The sequence below is a fragment of the Crocodylus porosus genome, unplaced genomic scaffold, assembly GCF_001723895.1.
Source record: "Crocodylus porosus isolate Cpor-Errol unplaced genomic scaffold, CroPor_comp1, whole genome shotgun sequence".
NCBI lineage: Eukaryota > Metazoa > Chordata > Crocodylia > Crocodylidae > Crocodylus > Crocodylus porosus.
In genome coordinates, this window is record NW_017728948.1 from 63,989,465 (window position 1) to 64,000,264 (window position 10,800).

The 10,800-nt window shown below is 48.4% G+C and overlaps 1 protein-coding gene across 1 annotated transcript in view; it reads left to right on the top strand.

Moving 5' to 3' along the window:
• The first annotated feature begins 1,582 nt into the window (after positions 1-1,582).
• MANBA (mannosidase beta) overlaps positions 1,583-10,800 on the top strand; it is a 91,233-nt gene continuing 82,015 nt past the window's right edge. Inside the window, exon 1 of the mRNA XM_019553233.1 lies at positions 1,583-1,770. Within this exon, the coding sequence (XP_019408778.1) occupies positions 1,585-1,770 (186 nt within the window). The 5' untranslated portion in view covers positions 1,583-1,584. The remainder of the gene's footprint in view (positions 1,771-10,800) is intronic.

Consider the following 10,800-nt stretch of genomic DNA (forward strand, 5'->3'; position numbering starts at 1 on the left):
ACTTTCCCCCTACCTGTGCTGGTCAGTCCTGGTGCAGGCAGGGGGAAAATGCAGCTGAGCCCCTGCGGCTCTGGCTGGGCTCATCCCGTCCTGCGTGGCACATGGCTCCGCTGCCACTTCTGCTGGCTGATGCCTACCTGGCCAGGCTTCTCCCATCCCCAGTAACACATGGGAAGCCAGCTTCAGCTGCGTGCTGCTCTGGATGGGACAGACCCACCCAGGTTGGCACAAGCCATAAGTGGTGGTGGAGCCGTGCACCGCTCGGGACTGACCAGCGCAGGTAAGGGGAAAAGTGTAGCTTATAGCCCCTGCTGCTCCAGCCAGGCTCATCCTGTCCCGAGCAGCACATGGTTGCTCCTCTTCCCACATGCACCATATCAGCAACATCAAGCAGATGCGGTGTGTGTGGCAACCTTGTCCCTTCCCCAGCCCTTCAGCAGCCATTAGGAAGCTGCTGAGGGGCTGGGGGAGGGACAAGGGGTGGGAACGAAAGTAAACTGTTTACTTCTGTTTCGTGTTGCAGTACCATGGACCTCAGAAAATGGCTTGGCAGGCTGCATGGTGGACAAGCCTGGTGTATACTTTCCTGCTGCAGCGGTGCAGATCTTGTACTGCCCTGGAAGTTACTGGTCTAGATTGATGTGTATCTGTGTTAAGGGTCATAGCAAAGCCCTCCCAGGAAAGAAAAGGGTTCTGCTAAGACAAGAGGCTACTCAGGGTTGGGACAAGCCTTGGTAATTAGAGGGCAACTGCACTGTGCACCAGGCTTACTGATGCAGGAACAGGGGCCCAGACAACCTGCAGGACGGTGCCAGGAGCCAAACCGGGCCTGGGATTCCTTCAGTTCCTGTGCTGTTCTACGGATGAACTTGCCTCATTTGTTTCCAAGATGAGTGAGGCAGACAGGACGCTCCTACTGCCTTCTGTAGCAGCACTAGGAATGAGACCCAGATCTCTCAGCTCAAGATGCTGTTCTCTACCTTGGGAAGGAAATGCTTTGTTAAGGCCTTTTGAGAGCCCATGCACTCGTTCTCATTCACCTGCTGCTGCACCAGCATGAGTATAGCTCTCCTGGAGAAACGGGAGCCCAGCTTTCTTTCTGACTGGACCACCTGTGACATGGTGAAGTCTGTTGATTCCCCTGGGCCCCTGTTCTGGAGCTGCTTTCTGTCCCAACACCCCACGACGGCTCTTAGCAGCTCTTCTGGATGCCGCTGGGCCTGGGCCCTTTGTGGGCTGGCTTGCTCCGATACAGGGACTCCTCACCTTTTTTTAGACTCGAGGTGCCTGTAGCAGATCTTAACCCCCCCCCCAAATACATTTTTTCTCTATTTTGTTGTTGTTGTTGTTAACCTACGGAAGAATAATAAAGGAGTGAGAGAGCTGGTGCTATCTCCATCCGTAGAGGTGTCTAAGACCCGGCCCAGGCTGAGTACAGGCCCTCGCTCCCCGTGACGCAGGCTAAGAGCGCCGTGGCAGCGGCGCATGCGCCCTGCAGAGCGCTGCCCCCCAGCAGGTGGGCCGCTACTGGCGCGTGACCACGCCCCCGCAGTTAACCCACTGGTGCCGGGGCCGGCGCGCGGGATGGCGCTGGCTGGGAGGGTCGCGCTGCTCCTGCTGCTGCTCCTGTTGCTGGCGGCTGGGCGCGGGCCAGTGGGGCTCAGCCTGGCGGGCCTGTGGCAGCTGAGCAACGGCAACGGGTCGGTGTTGCTGCGCGGGGCGGTGCCGGGCTGCGTGCACACCGCGCTGCTGAGTAGTGGTCTCGTGCAGGTACCGCGGGGCGGGGAGCGGAGCAGGAATTCGGGTGGGCGCAGGGGACAAGCTGGGAGCACTGGGCGGGAAGCGGACAGCCGAATAGGAGATGGGGCGGAGGAGGGGATCCGAGTGGCGTTGCAGAGGGGTGGGCTCCTGTGTGGCCAGTTACCGAGGAGGGCCGGTGGCTGTAGACGAGGAAGAGCCCGGCTGTCTGTCACGGTGCGTTGTGAGGAGGGCCCCGATGCCTTCGTGACTTCACGGTCTGTTCAGACGGGCAGATTGGGTAGGTGAAAAAGGCCTGGTCCTGAGAGAGCCGCGGGAAAGGAGAAGCGGGGGAGAGAGGAGCTGCTAACAGAAGCAGGGAGCCCTGGCTTCCCGAAGGGGAGGGGCAAGGGGGGGGGGCCAGATTTTTCAAGGCAGAGCGTGCCCACACATGCCCAGCTGTCAATCTTCGGGGAAGGGTGGGACTTTCAGGACCCCTCAGCCAATCGGAGTGTGTGTATATGGGTGGGAGGGTGCCAAGCTCCATCATGAAAACAGCGCCCGATGCTGTGCTGGGACCCTGAAATCCGGAGGCAGCCTTCGTGAATTAAGTAGGCCCCTACCTATGAATAGGTTTTGTGGTTTGTTTGTTTTTTACTTAATATTAATAGCAAATGATATTCAGTGTTTTGAAAATTTGCACTTTCATCCCTGCTTCTTTTCCCCTTCACATTTTAGTAGATACTCTTTTTCTGTAACAGTGTTATGATCATGCCCTACATCCTCATTCTGTAAGTGGGTGGTACCCATGTTTTGCCCCTGAGGATCAGTTGAGTGGCACGGGGTTGGATGCAGCTATGCGCTGGCAAAGCCCACTTGCTCAGATGCAGCCACATGTTGGCTTGGCCCTATGGATGTGGCTGTGTGTTGGCCCAGCCCCATTTGCTGGTACAACCTGGTGCACAGGCCACTTTATCCAGCCCACAGCTCCCCACAGGCTGGAAATTCAGTAGCATGGGAGCAGTAATTAGTTGCCACCGCTAGCTCATTGCCAGATTTACTGACCATGGGGAGCCAGATGACAGTTCTGTGGGCCAGGCATTGAGCACCCCTGCTGTAGTCTGATAGCAGAACTGCTTCTTTATTCGTTAGGAGTAAGATGAGGCCTAATGGCACTACTGTCAAACAAAGAAAAAGCTTGCCAATCTTAATGTCTGGTAACGAAGAAAATAGGATGTAGATGAAAGTGAAATGTGATTTACGGGAAAACAAGGCAAAATACAATACTGGTACAAACAGCAAAGTGCTGCTTTGCTATATGTAGTAACAAAATGTATTACCTCTGCATATCAAATTTGGATAACTTGGTATCATCACAGGCCTCATTCTGTATTCTTTGTACATTGCAGATTTCATTTTAAAATGCTGTTAATTTGTACATGTGTATTTTTACACCTGCTGATCTCTGCTTTTAAAATCTCTTGAACTTAACCCTAAGCAATGAGTTTAGGAATCAAACAGAAGTTGGAGAGGTGTATGGAGGCAAGAAGTTCTGCTCTGGGATAAGTGAATTTTAGTATATTTAGCCTATATTGGAAAATCTAGTACTAGTGGGAAAGTTGGAAAGAAACGGTAAGAGGTGTAAACCATATAAGAGGTATGGGTTTATGTTTGACAGATCCCTGCGTCTCCTTAAATGCCCTCCTGATTAGTTGGTTCAATACAACTAAATTAAATTTAAATATGTGGGGGGTTTTATGTTCTTAGTAAGGCTGTAAAACAAAAATGTAAAACTTCTCAAAGGAAATGCATTTCCTACCCACATTATGGTATTATGTGCTAAGGTTCAGTGGAAGGAGTCTTGTAGTAACTTTCTCTCAAAAGGGATATACATAATTTTTCTTTGTTGATGCCACTAAGTTACAGTAATAGTGTGAATAAATCATTCGGTGTCCATGGAAGCTATGATTGTTACACTGACTCACATTTGTAAGGTAGTGTTGTGGTAGAAGGCTTGAAGTGAGAGAGGATGTTTGTTTGTTAGCCAGTTAACAGTAATTCAGTTCAGTTATTTCAGTAGCTTTGAGCAGTGGTCTGTTTTTTTGAGCTTATTCCCTGGTTAATACTAGGCTTATGCATATGGAGAGAATTCTGTATCTGCCTGGACCCTAGTAGCTTCAGTCAGCCTGTACAATCTTGACCTGCCAGTGGACTGATTAAACTGATGCAGAACTCTTTTATGGATGCTTTTAGTTTAAATTTACAGGGGCTTATTTTGGTCTGACACCTGTGTCTAATCAGCTTAGAATAGACAAGCTTGGCTAACCAAAATAAATGTTTACGCAGCCTTTTGCACCGGTTCACCTAAATAATTTTTAAATTGCATTTTTAGTTTTTACCAATGCAACCACAAGAACACAAATCCAAGGATCATCTTAAAAGGTTTTGGTATCCACAGTGATGTTTGAGCTCTCCAACTGAGTCTTAACCAGTTCCTGTTTAACCTAATCATATTACATACTGGCTGCTCTCCATGGAAATGAGCTAAGATGGTTGGGGAGGGTGAAATAACTCTTTAATACGTCTGCATCTTTTTAAAAAAAAAATTTTATGTAAAAGGGCTGTGGGAGAAAGAGAGGTGTGTGTGTGTGCCAGTTGGCCTCCTGCTGCCAAGTGAAGCTCATCTGGTTGAGTCTTTTGTGATATGAAATTCTCAATACCAGACACTTTTCAAATGTAGGTGCTTAAAATAAATCTCTTATTGAGGCACATAACAAACAGCCTGAATTTTCTGTGCAGAGTACCTTCTGGTTCTTTGCATTTCATTGACATTCTCATTACCCCTGAAATCCATGCTGCTTTTTAAGCGCCTAAATACAGATTTACGAGTTTAATTTTAGGCATCTAAATTTGCAAATTTGAGCATGATGGGTTTTTTTCTTTTTCCTCCTTAAGCTCTTTTCTCTCCATGTCCTAGAATTGATGTCTGCTCCCAGTGAAGAAAGCTGAGTGACTGTCACTGTGCTACGTGTCTTAAAAACTCGTGACAAAAGCAAAGAGTACTCTGAGTGATTTCACATATTTCACATGTGAAATATGTTAGCAAAACTGGTAAGAATTAAAATGCATGGGACAGCAAATGCCATTGTTCATGAACCACTTGTTACTTTAATCTGCTGTCTTTGTAGAGTATGCTTAAACTGGGAGGAATATATCCTCTGTTGGGGTGGTGGAGTTCACTCCCAGTCTGGATATTAATTTTCTTGCCAGAGGTGACTTCTCTCCCTGGCTCATATAATCTTATGTTGGTGAACTCTTCCTTTTTCAAATGCACCAGGTGTTGGGTATCTTCAGATGAATCTTCTGATTTTTAGCTGTTGGACAAATAGACTGCTAGGCTTCTTACCAATGCATAATTATCTCCAAGTAGCTCAGTTTAGATCCTTGATTGATAGACTTTAACATGGGCAAATTATAGGACTGCCATGGACTCACTCCAGCCACTGGCAGCACGCCCAAAGTGCTGATTACTTCAGATAGATCTTCCCATGCCCAATCTTACAACACCCTGGTTGCGCTCCTGGTTCAGCCTCCGTTATCTGCTTAGTGAATAACTCAGAAAAGGATCACTCCAGCAACTTACCTCTTCACTTCACTTTGGCAATTCCTTCCTGCCTGTGACCACAGTGGCATTGCACTGGTTGGCCTGCTTTTAGCCTTGCCTGCCACCTTCCCTGTCTCTGATTTTGTTGTGGATTCAAATCTCTTGAGAGTAAAGCCCCCTGTACAACTTCCTAGGTAGTGGCACACCTTATTGGGCATGCTGGGAGGTGAGCAAAAGAAACATTATCTGGCATAGGTAACAGACAGGATAATGGTAGAAGAAAGGATAGCTTGATCAGTGGAAGGTCAAGGGTTGTTAACGTGGAGTAAAGAACTTGTCAGGAATCAAGTAGATAATAATGAGTCTTGAAGTCAGTTAACTCCTTTCGTTCTACCTGACTAGAAACATAGCTGTCCCTTCTGGGCAATTTTGTTTTCAAGTTTGAATGGAGCAGGAATCATGGATGTTAGGGCTGGAAAGGACCTTGAAGATCATTAAGTCCAGCCCCATGCCCCAGGGGCAGGAAGTCAGCTAGGGTCAAAGGATCTCACCAAGATAAGCATCCAAATGTTTCTAGAATGAGTTCAGAGTAGGTGCCTGCACCACTTCTCGAGGGAGTCTATTCCAGGCCTTGGGGGGCTTGGACAGTAAAGAAGTTTTTCCTTGTGTCCACCTTAAAAAGGTCATGGAGGAGTTTATGACTGTTGGTCCTTGTTATCCCTTGGGGCACTCTGGTGAACAGACATTCCCCCAGATCCTGATGCATACCCCCTCAGGTCACCCCTGAGCCTGCACTTTTCTAGGCTGAAGAGTCTCATGGCTCTCAGTCTCTCATAAGGCCTATTCTCTTGCCCTCTGATCATGCGTGTGGCTCTCCTCTGGACTCTCTCAAGCTTCTCAACATCCTTCTTGAATTGTGAAGCCCAGAATTGGATGCACTACTCCAGCTGCGACCTCACCAAGGCCAAATACAGCGAAGGATAACTTCTTGAGATTTACTTGAGAAGCATCTATGGATGCAAGCCAGGGTTTTTTTTTGTTTTACCAGCTGCGACATCGGATTGGTGGCTTATGTTCATCTTGTGGTCAACCATGACCCCTAAGTCTCTTTCAGCCATGATGCTAGCGAGCGTAGCACTGCTGAGCCTGTAAGTATGCTGCAAGTTCCCCCCCAACCCGAGGTGGAGTACCTTACATTTTTTAGTATTGAACATCATCGGGTTTATATCCGCCCACTTACTAAGCTTATCCAAGTTAGACTGGATCACTAGCCTATCGTCAGGTGTGGACACTGTGCCCCAAAGTTTAGTGTTGTCAGTGAACTTGGCCAGTGTGCTTCTGACACCAATGTCCACATCGTTGATAAAGATGTTAAAGAGAACCAGTCCAAGGACAGAGCCTTGGGGGACACCACTGGTCACAGGGCACCATAATGATTTGCTTCCATTGACTACTACCCTCTGGGTCCAACCTCAGAGCCAATTTTCCAGCCATCAGACTGTGGTGTAGCCGAGGCCACAGTTGGCCAATTTTTCCATGAAGACATCATAGGACACCAGATCAAAGGCTTTTTTAATGTGTAGATATATAACGTCAGTCTCTTCTCCCTTGTCCAGGTGATATGTCACATGGTCATAGAACGAGATGAGATTGGTCAGGCAAGACCTACCCATAACAAATCTGTGCTGGCTGTCCGTCGGGATGTTGCCATCAGCCAGCTTATCAAGAAGGGCCTCTTTGCTCATTTTCTCCAGAATCTTACTGGGGATTGAAGTCAAGCTGATTGGCCTGTAATTCCTGGGATCTACTTTCTGCCCTTTCTTGAAGAAGGGTACCACATTGGCCTTCTTCCAGTCTTTAGGTATCTCACCTGAGTGCCACGAGTTTTTGAATATTTTTGCCAATGTTTGGGCTATGACACCTGCAGAATCAAGGTGTCTGTGTTCCAGGCAGGTTTATGCCTTGAAAATGGAAAAGTTAACCTTGTTGAGAGAGTCTAGTTGAGACTTCTGAAAAATATGGAAAAGTTCCACAGGGAGCTTAAAACTCCAGGGGAGAGAATTGAAGAGGAAGCAAGTTGTGTGAGCTGTGAGCCGCTTGTTACGTGGAGAGGCCAGGTTGCTGTGTGGGGCTAGACCCAAAGGGAGTTTCCTCCCAGTGTCATTTCTCCCAGTGTCTGGGACATAAAGGTAGATAGATAGGCATCTGTCTGTCTTGCAAGACAATAGATTTGTGCTAAGTGAGGCATTTGTCAATTGAACATCAGCTTTTCTGTGAAACTGGAGTGACCTCTTCCAAGCACAAAAGCACAGGCAATGTGTAGAGAAACACTGGGTTGCCTGCACGCTAGTTTAATTCAAAGGTGTGTCTGTCTGGTCTCGAACATCTCGACATGGGCCGCGCAGCCCCGGATGCTTGGGGGTGTTTGCCTGTCCGTTCCTGCTGTCCCACCAAGTGGCTGTCTCTATCCCGAATAGTATCCCTCCCCAGTCTTGCCTGCTATGACTTTGTATCTTATTCCAGTGGTGGGGTGTCCGACTGCTGGGGTTCTCTCGAGTATGAGATGGCTGGATGACGATCTTCTGCGAGGCTCTACCTCCCCTCTACCTCGCCCTTACACACTGCCTTGACGGGTTCATGATGTCCTTTGGCCGGTTCCGCCGACTGTTGGGGCTCTGCAGATGCTCGCAGGGGATGGTTGTATCAGCCTGTGATGCCTAAGCCTACCTCCACCCACAGCGCCTTACTACTGCCTGGCCTCCCAGGGCATAGTAACCCCTTCTGGTCTTAAGCAACACCTGGTCCCTAGATACCTTGCACCACAACCCCTCCAAATGTGGGAAACAAAAGAAATGTTATCACCATCAAAGAAAATATGAAGATGTGCACAAAAAGGGGAAGGTCTCTGCCCTCTTGCCTTCTATACTTGCGTCTAGCTCAACAATGCCAGGTCTCAGATGCCCAAGGTCCCTAGGCAGCCATAAACTGGGACCTGGCTAGACTGCCAGCTCCAGTGCTCTCCTCCTCACTCTTTGACCTGCCTGTGGGCTCGCTGGACCCATGGTGGCCCTTCTCCGCACACCTTCCACACGACCGTTGTTGGGGGGGCTCTACGCCACTGGGGCCTGTCTTCTGCAGCCCCTCGCGCTGCTTATGCCCTTCATCCCCCACCTGGGGCATCTCAAGCCCATTGGAGCCCGTGATGATCCTACCTGATCTGGCATCCTGGTGGCTGCTGCTCCCTCCGGCTCCCCGGTAGTAGGCCCTGGCCTCACTCTCCTTCCGTTCTTTCCGGTCTACAGGGCCAGGTCCCCAGTCTGAGCGAGGGATGACAGCTTCCTCGCTCCCTGTGCTGCCCCTGGCAGTGTTGTTCCTGTGGTGGGCTTTGCTGCGTTCCCCTGTGTTGGAAGAGGCAGCTTCCCATCCCTTTTCCCCTCGTAGGGGCTCTGGGAGGGACCTTCCTGTTAAGGTCCCTGCAGGTCTCTCCCCCACTTCCTGGCCAGCGGCTCTTTTTATATGCGCCGGCTGGCTCCTGCTGCTAGCGTTATCCGCTAGCCATAGCGGTATAAAGGCACGGCTAATGAGCCGTGCAGGTCCTGCCTCCATTTTCGGCTTCGCCGCAGATCCTGCTACAGGCAAGAAGTTTTTTGTTCCTTTCCTTTTACTTTTGTCTTCCCTGGCAGGTTCCTGACCCCAGGGTTCCCCCTGGCTCCTTGGGGTCTGCCCCTCTGTTTCTCCCTGTGACAAAAGGAAAGGCAAGTGCCAGAATGTTTGGAACTAGCTTGGTTGCAGCAGTTGGAGCAAAGGAGATGATCCATTTGCTTGTTTTGTTTCTTTAAAAGGCTGTGTTTTATTTGGCAGGACTGTCTGAGGAGCTCCTCAGAGACCAAAACCCACCTTAATATTATTATATTAATAATATTATTGACTACTTACATTTGCAATTTTTAAAGAAGGCATAAAAATATACTTAAATAAGCATAGGAGAAATTTCTGTAAAGTTGCTATGATGTCATGAGTTTCAATTAGTCGCAAGTGCTATAAAACTATAACCTGATGTTAGTAATAGATAGACTATGGTCCTTCTGTCTTACTGGAAAAGAATGATTTGAGGAAACAATTCTGTCTAAAAGAGCTTTGGTAAGAGAACAATCGTCCCATTATCATTTTGGGTCTTAGTGAGCCAAGTCCCATATTTACTCAAATACAAGACACGTTTCCCCCCTCAGTTAACACTGGGGAAGCTCCTCATGTTTCCTTTCCATATAAGGAAACCTCATTAAATACATTGTCTATCATTCAACTGCAGCCAAAAACAGCGTGTAGTCAGTAGTTGAAACCAACTATGAAGGTTGCTTAAATGCAACCAAGATGGAACACGGTTATAAAAACATGACTCATATTGGGTAAACCTACTGAAGGGAATGTACCACAAGCATGTTAGTACAGCCTACCTGCATAAGATATATGGTAGTACTCATCTGTACTCAGTCCCCCTTTGTGCTAACTCTTTTGAAGTCATGGTGAGCCACTATACTGCATACATTTTGACTACTTTATTCCCACACTTGAACTGTTCGTTTCTTTCCCATGTGCAGTGGTTCCTGTTTCTTCACCAGACTTAAATGTCTGGCAAACATAAAATGGGGCTCCAAACAGTTCACCCAGAACCCCTTTGTTGCCCCTTTTCCAGGCTGTTACATATGTTTAGTGTGACCCTGCCCTTCATGAGGTGAAGCCAGACCAAGTTGCCGTGCGCCTCATCAGCGTGTAAATTTTTGGAGTATCCTAGGACACCATGGGTGTGGAGCTAAATAGAAGATGGATCTTTTGTGGGGGGTATCTGGAGTACACACGCATACAGAGTAGTGCTGAGCCGTGGGTTACCAATGCTTGAAACACTTTTAACTCTGTTGGGACCTAACCCAGTGAACGGTGGTGTGAATCATAAGCTTTTTGGCTCTGGACAAATTTTGCACATAGTTTATGCTATATATAATAAGTAGGTATAAATGTCCTGCTAGAAAGTGTATTTATGGAGTATCTATGCTAAAACTTGTAGCAGTTGCGAAAAAGGTGAAATGCATCAATTCTGGATGGACTAAATCTATGGGTACTGTAGCAGGGCACTAGGGTGCCTGCTACTGAATGGTAGTGAATGGGCTCAGCTGCCACTCAGCAGGGCAGCAGGTGAGAGTTACCACGACAACAGAGTGGGTCAGCTGACTGCCGGGGGGGCAGGGCCCGGCCTTTATAAACAGCAAGGCCAAGGCCAGAGTCAGTTCCCCTGCTGGCAGCCTAGGAGGAAGAAGACTAATGGCTGGAGAGCACTGGCTTGACAACAGTGGTTGGGAGAAACTCCGATGAGGAGATGAGAGAAGGATAGCCAGGTCGGCTCAAGATTTATGTTGTAGCCGAGGGGCTTTGAGTTTCTGTTGTGCTTGGGAGTTTGTGTTGCC